This window comes from Carassius gibelio, chromosome B24 (genome assembly GCF_023724105.1).
Source record: "Carassius gibelio isolate Cgi1373 ecotype wild population from Czech Republic chromosome B24, carGib1.2-hapl.c, whole genome shotgun sequence".
In the NCBI taxonomy this organism is placed as follows: domain Eukaryota; kingdom Metazoa; phylum Chordata; class Actinopteri; order Cypriniformes; family Cyprinidae; genus Carassius; species Carassius gibelio.
In genome coordinates this window covers 14,369,785-14,388,005 of record NC_068419.1, presented here as the reverse complement: position 1 = coordinate 14,388,005, position 18,221 = coordinate 14,369,785, and the positions used below count along the sequence as shown (strand labels likewise).

General features: G+C 36.6%; 1 protein-coding gene across 7 annotated transcripts in view; it reads right to left on the bottom strand.

Annotated features, from left to right (window-relative positions):
- Window positions 1-1,625: 1,625 nt before the first annotated feature.
- dlgap1b (discs, large (Drosophila) homolog-associated protein 1b) overlaps window positions 1,626-18,221 on the bottom strand; it is a 120,916-nt gene continuing 104,320 nt past the window's right edge. For 6 of the 7 annotated variants that reach the window (XM_052596473.1, XM_052596476.1, XM_052596477.1 and 3 more), the window contains 6 exons: window positions 17,456-17,844; window positions 16,448-16,530; window positions 10,409-10,824; window positions 8,492-8,583; window positions 8,175-8,327; window positions 1,626-6,032 (listed from right to left, as the gene is read on the bottom strand). In XM_052596473.1, the coding sequence (XP_052452433.1) occupies window positions 5,820-6,032; window positions 8,175-8,327; window positions 8,492-8,583; window positions 10,409-10,824; window positions 16,448-16,530; window positions 17,456-17,844 (1,346 nt within the window). In that variant the 3' untranslated portion in view covers window positions 1,626-5,819. Of the gene's footprint in view, window positions 6,294-8,174; window positions 8,328-8,491; window positions 8,584-10,408; window positions 10,825-16,447; window positions 16,531-17,455; window positions 17,845-18,221 lie in introns of all 7 variants that reach the window. The other variant, XM_052596478.1, reaches the window with a different exon arrangement.

Below are 18,221 nucleotides of genomic sequence, written 5' to 3'. Positions count from 1 at the left end.
AGCATGGGAAAGCTTAGCCTTAAGATGACAGTTCTTTCCAGTAGTGCTTGAAAACTAAGATGGCATGTAAGGCCTGCCTGACAGAAAAGGTGGATTGCTTTCACAAAGCAGAAGGCAGCATGAGCCGGTACATCCAAATGAGGTGATTTATACCGATTCAACGCCTTGACATCTCACACATATTAAAGGCATGTTCCTACAGGCTATTGCTAAATCATACTGGCATTCTTCTGTGTGTGTAAGCTTCACAAGAACGCCAATTAGCATAATCCTGCATTTAATTAGCGGTAGCTAAAACCAGACGTCAACGATGGCGTCTGTGAGAGTGTGCGTGTCTGTGTATCTGAGCACAGACAATAAAGACGGATTAACAGGGACACGTCTGTCCTGGATATTCAATCACACTCGGTTAGACAGCTGTTCTTTACTTTAGACTTCTCACTGGGCTGAAATCCAAATAAACAACTCAAAGGGTCATTGGTCTAGCTGGCAACTAGTGATCAAAGTGATTAGCAGCTCAAAGCAGTTCATTAACCCAACATCTATATTTAAAAAGACATTACATTCTATAATACTAAAGACTTTTGGAGAGAATGGATGTCTGTCACACATTAGATGTTTTCTGAGTTCATCTGTGGGTGATGCCTGAAGGTGTCTACTAATAAGAGTCAAAGAAGATCTGTTCTCCTACTCAGGAAGTGATTTAAAACTATGAAGACTAGTTAATAGTAGGAAAGTACGTAAAAGGTAATAGGAAGTTTTACATCGGCAAGATTGTGAGATATAAAATCAAAACTGTGAGGAAAAAAAAAAGATATGCAAGGCACCATTAGATATCACAATTATGAGACAGGAGTTTAAAATTGTGGTAGTCGACTTGTTGCAATTACAAGAAATAAAGGCAATTATGATATATCAATGTCACAGTTGTGAGATATGTATCTATTACGAGAAATAAAATCACAGCCGTATGATTTTAGAATTATGAGACATCACAAGTTGCAATTACAAAAAATCAAGATGTGGTTATGTGAAATTGTTGCAACTATGAGATAACAATTGTGAGATAAAAAGTGAGAACTGTGAGAAATAGTTGCAATTGTGTGAAATAATCAGTCGCAGTTACTTGAATTGAAGGAAATTATGAGAAAACTGTAACAGTATATATAATATGAGAAATAAAATCACAGCTGCGATATATAAAGCTACTTGTGAGATGTCACAAGTGAAAAAAATGTAAATTACATAAGTCATAACTGAGAATTTTAAGATTTGTTGCAACACTTGCACTTTTTTTTTAAAGAAATAAATACGTAAACAGTTGTGAGATATAACTAGGTTTCAATTGAGTTGAAATAAAGTCGCATTTATGAGAAATAAAGACAATTACGACAAAGTTACAACTGAGATAAATGTCTCAATTATGAGAGATTAAATTGGCATTTTGGGGAGTTTTATAATTATGAAATGTCGCAACATTGCCAATTAAGGTCACAATTCTGAGAAATAAAGACAATTACAAAAGATATAGTCACAGTTGTAAGATACACAGGTTTCCATAGAAAACATTCATTCATTCGTTCAAGATAGATAAAACATTTATTTGGAAATGAATCACACATGACTGTGAGCATCTGTAATGTTTTAATGATCAAAATTTCACACGTGCCATAACATCAACAGTGTAGTTACAATAAATACAAAATGTAAGTAGTAAGATATCATTAGATATAGTTTACATTTACAATGAAGAACATTCATGTATTTACACACAGTCATTTTGATAAAGTTTATGCTTTTACCAGAACAGTAAATTCATAACATCCTGCCTTCATTTCCCAAAACATTGTGGTGGGTGCACGGTCCACATTTTGGCAACAATACACAGTCTAATCTTCTATTTTTGGAGATAAAACCCTAAAATGTCAGAACTTATCATGTTGCCAGATATTTTCACATCAGTGAATGACAACAGTTAAGAAAATGAGATTGTGATCACTTTCAGCAAAATCGTTAAGTGGGATATAGTCTCCCAAAATATCTCTCGATGTCTCATTGATATGTCTTTAAATACCAAAAATGAAATGTAATCAATTAATATTTCAATAAACATTTTAGTATCATTTTATTTATATCGTCTTTTTACAGATAAAATTATATGGATTTTCTTTGTGTTAATCACAGATTGTCCAAAACAAAAATTCTTCCTAATTTTGGACTGTAAATGCCATGAAATACTAATGAACACATTAGTTACAGAAATATCGATGTGAATGGGTATTTTGTCATCAATACTGAATGCTTAAATTGGTACGGTAAAATCTTCAGTATAAGACCTGTCCCATGATATACACATACACAAACATACACACGCACATTCATACACACGTTATATAGTCTCCCCTGAGGCTACGTTGTGCATGACTGTCTTATATTCATAAATTAAGGCCGAGCGTTTAAACATCAATAATATTTCAAACAAACATTAACCACAGTAGAAGGGCTCTAGTGCATAATAACTGGAACTAAGACTTTAGTTAATAAGATAAACACCTACAGGATCAAACTAAAGCCAATGCAACTGAACTGTCTATGAAAATAGAGAATGGCTGCACATTGGCTGCTGGGAATTAATATAAGTATATAGTGATGTGTCTATCCACAGTGAAATATTCTGAGAAAGAAAAAAGAAATAGCTCTGTTTATTTAACATATTTAACAAGTGCAAATTAGTATTATCAGTTATTGAATAATATGAGACAGTGCAGTTAGGTTTTGACTAGTATTGAGTAACCTGTCAGTGCAGCTATGATGCAGCACTGTTTACAAATCAGTTACATGAGCAGCACAAGAGTGTGATTCAATGGTTAAAGTAGGTTTTCTTAAATAGAAATAATAAACTGATGTTATGTGCTCTGCATTGATACGTGTGTTTACTTGCACTCTCTCTGCAGGGTTGCTGAAAGTATATACACCTTTGTGTACATAAAAACAAAAGAAATTAGTTGATCTATAGTATCAACTGCGCTACATATCAGTTGAAAATAAAAAAGAGAGATGCTTTCAGGTAAATTAGGAAGCACTTGGGGACATGCACTTGATGTGAATAACACACACACAACTAACTTAGCCGAGGATAAAGACTATCATGCTTGTGATTATAAACATAATGACATTGCAGCTGTATTTAAAAAAAAATACTTTAAGCATTACTGAAAGTCAAAAGCAATGGTAAAGAAGAAAATGATGGTCTGTAAGTTCAAATGTGTTTATTCGGGTCTTATAAATACTGATATTTTACTTTATATTCATTTATACATACATTTATAGACATACTAATATAGTAAGGAGCTATATTAGTAATCAGTAAGGAAAGAGTTTTATAATTCATCATTTATATATTTACAAAATATGTTAAATAATGTGTAATTTTTGAACGAATCTAATGCCATGTTCAACAAAATGTCCTAACAGGGCATGATTTGATAAGTTTACTGCCAAGATAATTTCCCCATACTTATGAGAAACTGCTGAGTGACATGAAATGATCCCAGCCAATCAGATGTTTAATTTAGTTATGAAGAGCAGAATAAACCAATGAGATTTCACAGTGGGCGGAGCTATTTAATGCCATAGAATTATGTCATGTCTTGTTGTGTCCGTTCACACTGACAGCTATTTTATTGCTGGAGGAGTCGCTGTTAAGTTAATTATGCCATAGCGATGTTAAAATATAGTTGCGACCTATCTAGATAAGATATAAAGTCACAATGTGAGAAATAAAGCACAATTGAGAAATAAAGTTGAAATTTATAAGTTTGCAATTACATTCAGAAACAGTTACTAGAAATAAAATCACTCCTGATACATAGGGTCACAACTGTGATATATTTATTATGAGAGTAAAAGTAATAAAGTCACAATTACGATATAAACTAGTGCTGCCAAATGATTAATCGTGATTAATCACATCCAAAATAAAAGTTGTAAAAAATGTATATGTGTACTGTGTTTATTTATTGTGTATATACAAATAAACACAAATACAATATATATATTGAAAATATTTACATAAATTTACATGTATATATTTATATTCATATAATTTATATTATATGTAAATATATTTAATATATAAACAACATGTTTTTTCTTAAATATATACATGCATGTATGTGTATTTATATATAAGCATAGTAACTATACACAATACACATATATTATGTAAACAAAAACTTTTATTTCAGATGCGATTAATCGCGATTAATAATTTGACAGCAATAGGAACTCAAAATTATCACTTAAATTTGAAAAAAAAAAGTTAAGTAAAGTCACAATTATGAGAAAAAAATATCTTGCGATATACAGAATCATAATTGAGGTATACTAATAATGCGACTTATATAAAAGATATAAAAACGTAATAGTGAAAAATAAAGTCTCAATCACGATATAAGTCAGTATATTATAACTGCAATTATATGAGTAAAGTCGCAATTAAGAAATATAAACATCTTGTGATATATGGTCACAATTGTTATATAATTTGTGACTATGAGACATGAAAACGCAACTGCGAGAAACAGTCACGATTATGTTATCACAATTAACATCTAAAACCACAATCACATTACGTAAAATTATAATTATGAGAAATAAAAACTTGTGATACACTATTAGAATCTTAAACTTAATTGTGAGAAATAGTTATAATTACGATAAAAAGTCCAGTTAGCATAAAATTATAATTACGCTAAGTCATAACAATCACAATAATAAAAAAAAAATTCACAATGGGTCACAGTTGTGCCTTCGTAGATTGTGAATATATTGTGAAAATAAAGACGTCGCATAACTTCATCGCTGTCAGTGTGAACGGGGATTAATGCTTAATGAAATCCCTGACTGCGTATGTAACGTTTCATAACGTGACACATTGCTAATTTATTAATGGCTAATGAATCTGTGTTCTGACAGCGCTTCTTTCAAGCAGTGACAGATAAGCGTGTCACATTTGATGGATACAATGGACATCTATGTCAGTCAAACAGGTGATTGACACTGCTGAGGAGAGATGATAGTGAGCAGACAGGAAAGGAGATAGGATGGTTTGAGAGGACGGGAGAGGATGACTAAGTGGGAGGTTGAAAAATAGGAGAAGAAAGAAGAGAAGAGGTGTTTTTTCCATTCTATCCCCTGATACTGAAAACAGAACAACCTCGCCCTGTCTCAGAGGTGCAGGGTGACATGTGAGAGAGTGTAATGTACTAAAAGCCTGACAAACACATTTACATACATACACTGAATTTGTGGCTACATTGGCGTTAAAATCTTCAGAAGTGATCGGAATGCTGCCCTTTTAGATGTTATGTCCTCTCTGAGAACACAAGACATGGCTCTTACACGGTAATTGCGAAAAACTACAAATTAAATTGTAAAATTCAGTAGTGTGCCTTATTTGGGTAGTAATATCAACCAATGTAATAATATGTTGTATTGTATGCATGAATATATATATATTATTGATTATTTTAACAATTAAATATATAGTGTCTAATATAAATATTAAAAGTCTCTGGGAGTTTAATAAGGGAGCTACATCTCAAATGGCAGGACGGAGGAAGAGAGGAAAATTAAGTCGTAAATACATACAGTAGAAGCCCACAGTGAAGAAACTCTCCTTTACACAAGAAAAGAGGAGTGATTATGTTACAGCTACCCTGCCTTTGTCATTCAGTGCTATTGTGTTATGGTTAAAGATGTGTGTGTGTGTGTGTGTGTTTGTCTATTTAGGCTTCTGAGCACCTGGATTTCAGTGTTTATAATCGTGTTTGGGCCTCTGGGATGTATATTTCGATGCTGTCGGCGCATTCTGTAGCAGAGCTCTGGCGCTGAGAGGCAGCAGCGCGTTTAGCCGCTAACAGCCGCTTACGTGCCTCCAACCGCTGGGAGCCCTCCAAAGACCTGTCTCTTACTAGCTGCACGGGACCCCTCCTCGGCTTCCTGGGTACCGGAGGGGGCACACGCCTCTCCTGGACAGCAACGACAAACTGGTTAGTGCCACTCCTCAACGTAACACAACACTGCTAATGCATGCAACTGTGGGGTCATCTGTTGGGTCATCTGCAATATTTAGTTGTTTTTGAGTGCAAGGCATCAGCCAAATACATCAAGTGAGATCTTAGCCATTTTGGCCAGCTAGGAGTTCAACATTTGGCATGAGATGAACGGGACCACTGGATGTAAAGCACATGCAGCGTGCAATTTGGGAGCATCGCCTCAAAACCAGATCACTGTCAAACACAGAACACATAAAATAATAAGAAAATAAGCAAAACAAGTTAGATCAAAGCATAACACATGCAACGTTCATGAATAAAATAAGGTAACCACTAAAAAAAAATATTAAATGAAGCTAAAGTCCTTAGAGTCAGAGTACATACCATATTTAAGCGAATGCAAATACAGAAAACTGTCCGTTCGGCACATTAGTGCTGAAATTTTAAATAAAGTACTGGTAGTTCTTTTCCAATTGAAATCCTATAAATAGAAACTGGATCTGTGAAGCTTCAAAAAGGACACAAAAGCACCATAAAAACATTGTTAAAGTAGTCCATGTGACTTGACATCTGTCATAACACTCTTTGGCTTATTCATAAGAAATTATGGGAGAAGTAGTTACGTCTGATTCACAAACAAATTGTTATTTTTATTCCTTTTAATGATCATTTGGTTAATTTTTAATTTTAAACAGTTCACAACAATGATCCAAATGATTCGGTGGCAATTTGGACTGTTTCGTTTCTCAACTCAGTGGCTCAGTTTCAGCAGTTATAGCAGCAGTTAATAGCTCATATAATGACTCTAATTTAAATCTTTTCCTCACTCAAAGCTATCATATGACTTTAGAAAACAAGGAATATATTGCACAAGTTATCTGGACTACTTTTATAATGCTTACATGCTGTGTTTGTGCCTTTTTTTAAAGGGATACTCCATCCCCAAAATGAAAATTTTGTAATTAATCACTTCTAAATTCGTTCTAAACCCGTAAAAGTTTTTTTCATCTTAAAAATGCAATTGAAGATATTTTGGATGGAAACTGGGAGGCTTGTGACTGTCCCATTCACTGGCAAGTAAATTACACTGTCAAAGTCCAGAAATGTATGAAAGACTTTGTCAGAATAGTCCATCTGCCATCAGTGGTTTAACGGTAATGTTATGAAGTGACGAGAATACTTTTTGTAGGTGAAGATTGTGAACAAAAACAATGACTTTATTCAACAATTCGTCTCCTGTGTCTCTCCGCATCAACATAGTGTCATTTTGGAGAACATCCACTGATTGCAAACTGCGTTCGCTATTCTACGCCAGCCGCGACACAAGAATATGTTTTCTATGTGTATTCACGCTTTGATTGAAACAAAAACAGAAAAGCGTATGCAGTTTGCATTCTCAAAAATGGCATTAAGGTGATAGGGAGAGACACAGAGGAGAGAAATTGTTGAATAAAGTAGTTAATTTTATTTCCTTCACAACTATTCTTGCTTCATAACGTTATGGTTGAATCATTGTTGGCAGATGGACTATTTTGACAATGTCTCATACTTTTCTGGACCTTGACAGTGTAATTTACTTGGCAGTGGATGGGACAGTCACAAGCCATAATATTTCATCCATAATATCTTAAATTGTGTTTCGAAGACGAATGAAGTTTTATGGGATTGGTACGACATGGGGGTTGGTGATTAATGACAAATTTTCATTTTGGGGTGGAGTATCCCTTTAAGCTTGAAGGCCTCAGGATTCATTCATATGTTATGAAAAAGCTAAATGTACAGTTAGTCAGAACAGTTCATTTGGAGAAAAATTTACCAGTTTGGAACAAGTAAATAATGACAGATTTTCAATTTGGGAGAACTATTCAGTACAGAATGGCATATTGAACAGAATACTCTTCGACCCCTCACAGTCTTGTTTTTGTTTGCATCAATACGGCATTTACTCTGACATAAATCAAACAGTTGCAATACACCAATAATTCATTTTAAGCATGCGAACGAAATGGCACTGCACTGTATTTACACTGCGTCGCAAAGTAATATGTGTCAACTGTGGTATTCTTAGCCATTAGAGTGTGTAATGCATTTGGATTTGTGATGTAAAATCTGTACCTTTCTCTCAGGAGGCTCCAGTGCTTTCCAGTTGTTAGCTTTCAGCTGGTGTAGCTCATCAAACTTCAGGCTGATGTTCTCAATGGACAGCTGCAGCATGTCCCAGAATCCTGCCAGATCTTGAGACACGGGCCGTGGGTGGGCATTGGGATTCTGACAGCCAGAGAACAGATTATACACAAAACATCTGTTCATTTAAAAAAGTCTAATTGGGGAATACTGATTTAATATTGCTCAGGCTAACATTGCCATCTGGGGCGAAGCCACCAAGTGCAGCTCTGCTCTGATTGGCTGATGGATGTGTGTGCCATACATACCAAGTTTTCTTCACAGAGCTCCCGGAACTGCTGGAATTTCTGCGACATCAGCAACTGAGCGCTACCCACTGCACTACGGATCTTGCCGAGAACTGAACAGACGAAAAGAATAGAGAATCAGCAGTGGAAAAAAAGTTTAGTAAATGAAAACTGGATTTAGTAGCTTGATGAGAGAACAGTATGAGAGATTCTACGCAAGTAACACATTAGTGAATGTGTGTGTGTGTGTGTGTGTGTGTCACAAAGGATTAGACACCCGGTTAATGTTTAAATGCTCTCTCTTTGAAGTGAGAAAGGGTCATAAATATCTAAGGCTTGGGAACCCAAATGCAGGAACCAGAGGAGCAGGGGGAGTGTTTACCATGCACACCAAACAAACACCCGTCAAAGCCAACGATTCAAGACGCTCACACACATACATACAGATCAGGAATGTGATGTTAAAAGATAGATTAAGAGTGAAAAAGAGTAAATAGCATATCAGATTACCAAACGGGTGAATTATCTTAAAGGAAGCTAATGTTTGCCATGCGGGGGTCATATAAAGGCTTTCGCTGTGGCCTGAGGAGTGACTGCAGCGTGTCTCTGTAGATTGGTGCCATGAGGCAGTTTACACAGAGATCCGACGAAATGAACTCGCTCTGTTTAACATATGCAGCAGCAAGGGACCATATGGCAAACAATGTGCTGTCATCGGACAGATTAGCATATTTTGTGTATTCAGGGAAAGAGGGAAGGGCTAGAAAAGAGAGTGAGTGGAAGGAGACAGATATATATAAATAGTGAGAGGAAAAAGAAAATATACAGAGAAAGAGGGAGCGAAAGAAAGGAGGGAGACGGGTGGCTCCCTGCTGGTAGAAATGTCTGGTATGTGAGAAGGAGACAGACAGGAGATAGATGAACAAGCAAGCTTTGTGACTGACACGAAGATGGCCACTGCGCCGTGTGTGTGGGTGTGTGTGCGCTTGAGCAGGGAAAAGGCGGGAAGTGGGATAAAAAGAAAGAGTCTGGCCGGAGGTAACCAGACTGTGAAATGACCTTGTGCACTGGTAGTTTTGTTAAAGTGGCTGATTATTCTCCAGAAGACTTAGACACAGTCTGTACAAATGTCACTCTAGTTCTGCAACAAAATGACTACTTGTCTTTAAAATAACATGGTGGAATTGGAATTAAAATTATTTAGCTACTAAAAGCCATTTAGCTAAAATTACTTTCCCGTGTAGTGTATAATAACTCAGAATATTGTGAGCTGCCCACCTAGAAAGTATTTATCAAAGATGCATTTTGAACGTTAAAACTGAACATTCAAATCTCCCCAAAAAGTGAACTGAACATTCTAGAAATATAATGCTGTTGAAATTAACCTAAAATGACCCAAAATGCTGTTGAATCCGAAATTTTAAATGAGTCTACAGTGACCAATAATGCAAATGAATTAAACAAATCTAAATGTGTCTTCAGTCTGACAAAATGCTGTTGAACGGAACGATCAAAATGATTCTACGTGATCCAAAATGCAGTTGACGTTTTAATGCCCAAAAATGCAGTTAAATCAAACATTCTAAATGAGTCTTCAGTCTTTACCCAAAAGCATTTGAATCAAACAATTTAAATGAGTCTATAATGCCCAAAATATTGTTGAATCGAACAATCTAAATAAGTCTTCAATGACCCTATCTGATCTAACGTTTAAAATTACTCTACAGTGACCCAAAATGCAGTTGAACCACACATTATATTGCCCACATATATATTACTCACATTAAGTGAGTCTATAATACCCAAAATCTAAATGAGTGAACAGTCTACAGAGACCCATCGAAACTTCCCCAACATCTATTAAAAAAATGCCCAATAATGTTGACTAGATAGGCAGCCTACTACTTTTTTGATAGCCATTATCTCAGAGTTACTCACTGTCTTCTGGGAGCTCATTCTCTCTCTCATCTTGCTCCATCTGTTTGCACCACCCCTCCATCCTCTTCACCTCTGCTTGCAGCAGTTTCAGAAACCAGCATCCGTCCTGCGGACACACGGACCCTGATGCCCCACTCGCATATTCCTCCTCCATGGCTCCATCCATCCAGGGGTCTGGAGGGGGCAGAATGGAGGGGTCAAAGCCCACGTCGGTGTAGTCATCCTGGACACAGGCATGGTAGTGGTTCCCAGAGCCCTGGATGCTGACAGTAGAAGTGGAAGAATCTCGGGATGGTTGGCGGACAATGGGCCCCTGGTGGGTCTGTGTGAACTGGTCGTCGCCAAGACCCTCCAGAAGATCAAGATCAGCTTGAACAGCAGTGGTGACGCTGTTGGAGCGTGTAACTCTGCGGTAGCTGGAGAGAAAAGATGGACCATGTTGTATAGTTTGTGTTCAAACTGTTGACCAAAATGTGAATCATGTACTATTTTACACAGCACAAAGAAAATGCTATTTTTATATAGTGTGAATAGAATCTATCTCTATTGTCAATAAGTGTGAATAGCATATCACAAAAAATAATGATATTTTCAACTTGGTGTAAATAGAACCCATTGCTACTTCCACTTCGTGTGAACAGCATCAGTAGCATTTAGTTCAAATAGCCGCTGCCAAAAATTAAATCATTGAGAGATGTGATAACAATATAAAACATATTATATCCAATCATTCCATTAAAATTAAGTATAAACATGCCTATGATGCTTAAAAAATGCTGTGAAATGAAATGCTACCAATGCCCCATAACGCAGAAAAAGCTTTAAAAACTAACACTTCAAATACTTAAGATCTAACAAAAATAAGTTCATAAATAAATAAAGTAACTGGCTTGTAATTTTCTATTATAACGTCCTTCTAGGTAACTGTAGACCATGATATCAAATACAAGTGTAACACACAGACACACACACACCTGTAGGAATAGAGAGGGATAACATATCAAAGCGATCTGGCTTAGATCAGCTACTCTGTATTTGCCTGGTGTGTGTGTGTGTGTGTATTGAAGATGTAGGACACCTGCTCTATTCAGGTGCATTGAAGCACACTGACATCTCTCACCATACCCTGAGTGTGTGTCGGCTGTGTGTGTCTGTGCATTTAAGCATTTGAATTTTGGCTTATTAGAAGGCACAAAACAAAAAACGATAGCACATACAGGCCATAAATTGTGAGGATTTTTTTTTTTCATGAACTGAACAATCATTATTTTCATCCATCCTTCCAATAATCTGTGTCTGTTCTCTTTCACAACATACTGAGTTCTGATATCTTTTTTAAACCATTTGTTTCCTATTATAAAGACAATTTTAGATTGTTGGCGTCTGTGTGTGTCAGAGGCCTGTTTCATATCAGTTAACTACTTCCTGTAGAGAGGAAGAGAGACAAATAAAGGGCACAAGAGAAAGAGAGAGAGAAGAGAGAGTATTCATTTCTTGTTCCGCTCATATGGTAGTAATCATTGCCTTCTGTAAATCATATCATAAGAAAGCGTTTGTGTGCGCGTGTGTGGTTTTCATATTCATAGTTAAATTTATCTATGGCAGACTGTTTTACAACAGATTCTTTTTACATCTGAACCTAAAATACATAAAGTGGCCCCAAAAATATCTGGACACTTAAGCTACCAATGAAAAATGAATACATTTCATTGTTTTAGATGACAAGATATTAAACCAAATGGGAGTGGCAAGAAATATAAATAAAAAAAACAATATGCCTAAATTAGTTTATTATTTCATCATTGTCCATGATGATGATCAAAACCTGACTTCGTACATCCACTCAAAATCACAATGATATCAGTTTACCATAGTACCATGACTGGAAATTGTGTCATGGCCAGCCAATCAGGTTGTATCTGGATTTTCCATTTATGTATGAGACGGTCTGTTTGAGGCTGAAACTAATCTACGGTGGACTCAGAGTTTACATATTACCCAAAGCTATCAATAGACACAAGAACACCCACACACATTCATTTTTCAAGATGCTTCCCCTAGCAAGGGAGGGCCACACGTTAAAGCCACAGAGACCACCACAGCACCAAAACCTCTGAAGGGGGTGACATGGAAGACACCATTGTCAGAAGTTCACTTTTTTATGATTACTAGACAAGAATTACTTATAACTGCATAATTAACTTTATTGTGTTGTTTATCTTACAAATAAAATACACTATCTGTCTGTCTGTCTGTCTGTCTGTCTGTCTATCTATCTATCTATCTATCTATCTATCTATCTATCTATCTATCTATCTATGTCTGTCTGTCTGTCTGTCTATCTATCTATCTATCTATGTCTGTCTGTCTGTCTGTCTGTCTGTCTGTCTGTCTGTCTGTCTATCTATCTATCTATCTATCTATCTATCTATGTCTGTCTGTCTGTCTGTCTGTCTGTCTATCTATCTATCTATGTCTGTCTGTCTGTCTGTCTGTCTGTCTGTCTGTCTGTCTATCTATCTATCTATCTATCTATCTATCTATCTATCTATCTATCTATCTATCTATGTCTGTCTGTCTGTCTGTCTGTCTGTCTGTCTATCTATCTATCTATCTATGTCTGTCTGTCTGTCTGTCTGTCTGTCTGTCTGTCTGTCTATCTATCTATCTATCTATCTATCTATCTATCTATCTATGTCTGTCTGTCTGTCTGTCTGTCTGTCTGTCTGTCTGTCTGTCTATCTATCTATCTATCTATGTCTGTCTGTCTGTCTGTCTGTCTGTCTATCTATGTCTGTCTGTCTGTCTGTCTGTCTGTCTATCTATCTATCTATCTATCTATCTATCTATCTATCTATGTCTGTCTGTCTGTCTGTCTGTCTGTCTATCTATCTATGTCTGTCTGTCTGTCTGTCTGTCTGTCTGTCTATCTATCTATCTATCTATCTATCTATCTATCTATCTATCTATCTATCTATCTATCTATGTCTGTCTGTCTGTCTGTCTGTCTGTCTATCTATCTATGTCTGTCTGTCTGTCTGTCTGTCTGTCTGTCTGTCTCTCTATCTATCTATCTATCTATCTATCTATCTATCTATCTATGTCTGTCTGTCTGTCTGTCTGTCTGTCTGTCTGTCTGTCTATCTATGTCTGTCTGTCTGTCTGTCTGTCTGTCTATCTATCTATCTATCTATCTATCTATCTATCTATCTATGTCTGTCTGTCTGTCTGTCTATCTATCTATCTATCTATCTATCTATCTATCTATCTATCTATCTATCTATGTCTGTCTGTCTGTCTGTCTGTCTGTCTATCTATCTATCTATCTATCTATCTATCTATCTATCTATCTATATCTGTATGTCTGTCTGTCTGTCTGTCTGTCTGTCTATCTATCTATCTATCTATCTATCTATCGATCTATGCACTTCTCCAGAGCAAAATAAGCCAGATGTGATTGGTTTGGAGCTCATTCCTTAATTTCCTCCGTTCCTACCACACTAAGGAGGAGGAAAAGAGTGTATGACGTGCTAAAGGAGTCTCTACATATAGTTCAAAGGCTCTGACTTCAGCAGGAAACAAGAACAGACCTGTGCTAGGAGAGCCGTGTGTGTGTGCCAGTGTTTTATAGCTGTATTCCCTCTCAGTTACAAAGGCATGCTTCAGCAAAGTCCAAATACCGGCGACCTGTGCGGGTGTGTGTGTGTGTGTGTGTTATGTGTGTCCCTCTCTCACCGTCTAGGAATCTGCTGCCCTCAACTCCTCACTGCTGGCAGCTACCAGCTCAAACCTTATACACATGTGTACATATTGTTTCAATTCCAAAACCTAGTTAGCTCCTATATAGGCAGCTCCCTACTAAGACAGCATCTTAAATACAATCTGTACAACCTACATATGCAGAGATTGACATTAGCATGTTGCTAAACTACCAACACAATACTCTAATATCATAGTAAACAATCAAATTTTTATCGGAACTACTTTAATACTACCAGTATTGAATAAAATAACTGTGATAGCACATGTACATCATGGAGATGTCTATTTGACGTCTGCATTTAGATCTGCAAGACGTATTTTTCATCTGCAATATGTCTTTAAGATGTTTTCTATCAGATGTCAAATAGACATTTGTGATTTAGAATGTACAAAAAACGGACATCTTAAAGACATTTATCAGATGTTTGTACAGGGCAGATGCTTTACAGATGAAGTGATCTTTAACAAACATACTGCAGATGTGCGTGTGCTATCTGGGAACATTATAACCAACATTTAGATGGTAGCATATTGTTAAGTTAAAAGCAAACTTTGTCTAATAAGCCAAAAAAAATACTTAGTATACATAGATAATGGGTAAAATATTATATAAGGGTCTTAAGGGTCAATTTGTTTTTACATTTAGATTTATACATCATCTATACATAAGAATAAAGAATTAATACGCTTTCCATTGATGCATGGTCTGTTAGGATAGAACAAAATTTGGCAGAGCTACAACTATTTGAACATCTGGAATCTGAGGGTGCAACATTTTTTTAACATTTTGAGAAAACTGCCTTTAAAGTTGTCCAAATGAAGTCCTAAGCAAGGCATGTTACTAATCAAAAATTAAGTTTTAATATTATTGGTAGGAAATTTACAAAATATCTTGATGCAACATGATCTTTACTTAATATCCTAATGATTTTTGTCATAAAAGAGAAATTGATCATTTTGCCCCATACAGTGTATTGTTGGCTATTGCTACAAATATACTCAAGCTGCTTAAGACTGGTTTAGTGGTCTAGGGTCACATACTGTATTTTAAATACTCTATTTTTATACATTTCAGTTTTGAATGAATTATATTTACAATGTTTCAGTTTTAGCATATAACTTCGCCAATCACACAACACTCAAAACACTATATAAAGCATAAAAATGCATAGCACACACAAATATTTTGTAAAGTCTATTTTAAACTAAATGTTTATACTTTTGAAATATATTTATAACAAATATTTTGTGATGTTAGCATGTTGCTAATCTAACTGCAATTTCAATGTATAATATAATAAAGTAGTATTTAAAAAAAATACTGTATGTAAAACATTCACAAACAACACCAAATTATTATTTTTTTCAATAAATAATGAATTATTTATGGATTCTGTTGGTTACGAAGGATATTTGTGATAGTGTTTTAAATCTGTCTGAGACGAGGTGTCTGTGAGGCATACCAGTGTTGGAAGCATGTCTTCAAAAAAAAAGTTTACTTGGATTTGGAACAGGACTACTGACTCTAAACACATCCGACCTTCTGAAAAACAACTGTTTATAAACAGTATGTGTGTGTGTGAGTGTAACATATTTGCTCTGGCATTTGATCTGCACTTTGGCTACAAGACGGTGTAGTTGCAATGCTTCGGCTGGACCTATAGCAGAACAGAAAAGGGAAACACACAGAGACTGAACATCTAACCTCTACCTCCTTCTGTTGTTATGTCCCTCCCTCTCACAGGATGCTAAAACAGTGACATCTGAAGGTGTGCAGCCAGAGGAAGCAAAAGAAAGCAAAAGCGAGAGAGAAGTGAGACAGGGGGTCGATACTTGACCCGGCAGCCTGCCTGCTTCATAATGGGCACAACAACAGATGGCTGTGCACGCACACACAGACACACCCGCATACACACACAGAGCAGCTGTCTCTCTGCCTCCCACTCCTTTACCCTTTCAGAAGGCCCAAATGTCCAAACCACCATGATAGGGACAGCTGTGTGTGTGCAATAAAGACAGAGAATGGTAGAGTCTTTGTAACGGGAGCATTAGCTTGCAATGACAACTCTCTATCTTTCACTTTCTTTTCTCTCTTCTATTACACCTTCCATTTTTCCACTTTTATAATTCCACTATCCTCAAATCTGTAATGTTTTAAGTGACTTTGTGATCTTAAGTTGATCTTATTTGAAAGAGCACATGATGGGAGTTAAAGGATGGAGAGATGTAATGGAATATGCTGTGTGAGAGAGAGTGAGTGGGTGTAGATAAACTTACCATCTCTCCTCTTCTACTTGAATGCCGACCGACTGAAACTTGCAGTTCACTTCTGATTGGTTGGTTTCCTCCGGACCGTCCACCTAAACACAGACACACGCACATTCAAAATGGAGTCTGGGTGTCAGAAGTCAATTTTGAATGATTCGTGTCAGATTTGCTTCTGCAAATGTGCTTGTCTTGGCCTATCTAATTTGCCAGTAGATATTTTAGTATTAAATGACGTAGATGTAAATAGTACATTTATGCATTTAGCAGACACTTTTATCCAAAGCGACATACAGTGCATTCAGGCTAACAATTTTGACCTAACATGTGTTCCCTGGGAATCGAACCCACAACCTTTTGCGCTACTAACGCAATGCTGTGCCCCTAAAAACCTAGTAAGCTACCTATCTAGACAGCATCACAGTGTATAGTATATAGATGCCATATAGTTGTTGTTAATAGTTGTGTCTCGAAACTCAATGTGCTGACTACTTAGAAAGTTTTTCTGGACATCATAGCATGTAATGTATTGAAGCACACACAAAAATCTGAGAATAAACCATTAATAATGCTGCATCTCCAATCTTAACAGCATTTTTTAGTACACAATCTAAGAGCATACTTAATAATCACATTAGTCCTATATTCTATTTAAAATGGCCAGCTGAATTTGGAATAGCATACTGGCATACCAATGTTACTATTTGTGCCATATCTTTATATTGCAGAAATAAATAAGAGTTTCCTATTATGCTGTTCTGAAGGTTAAATAATTAAATTAAATTAAATTAATGCATTTAGCAGACGCTTTTATCCAAAGTGACTTACATTGCATTCAGGCTAACAATTTTCTATAATCATGTGTTCCCTGGGATTCAAACCCACAACCTTGCGCTTGCTAAAGCAATGCTGTAGTGAATTTCACATATAAATCTTTCTTTGTAAGTTTGTTTTTTCTTATACAATCTGTAACCCTATAGGCAACACAGATGTGCGTGTGTGTGAATGTGTGTGGCCAACCTGTATCCCTATAGACAGGCACTTCCTGAGGGCATCTCTCTTGGCTTCCTGTGAGATGTGTCTTACGCTAGTGGTGGCGGAGGCTGTGGTGATGGTGATGGTGCTGTTGGTCACATGCTGGCTGGCTGGGCCATGGACTTGAGCGTTCGCTGCCTCGATGGCTGCTGTCAGGGCCTTCATGCTATCAATGCTCTCTGTGGAGTTGCTGAGGCCCGACTGGACCGCCGCCAAGGCCCGGTTGGCAGGACCAGCACTGGTGAGCTCACTGTAGGCATCTTGTGCAGATTCTGTGCTGCTCTGGGCTGTTATAGAGATGTATGGTCTGGTGGGTGTTGACCTGGGTGGGACTGGGGGTGGGGTTTTCTTGTAGGTGGTTATACATGATGATACTGTGGAGTAGGAGGAAGTGACACGTTACTCAGTGAAAATTTGCTTAACTTATAAGCACATTCATCAACTGACCAATTAGTGGCTAAATTAATTTTACAGTCAAAATGAAACAAGACAATAACTGTAGGTGCATGAAAGTAAGTAAAGTAAAGCTGGAGTATCGTGGAACTATTTAAAGTACCATATAGAGAACAAAACAACAGAAATACAATATATTAGAATCGATTAGGACAGATTAAACAGAGTTGAGTGAAGTACAGAAGAGTAGAGAGACTTGAGCGGAGTAAAAAAAAAAAAAAAAGAGTAGTACAAAGCTAAGTAAAAGAGAGTGAAGTACAGCTGAGCACAGCAGAATATAACAGAGTAGAATAAAGTT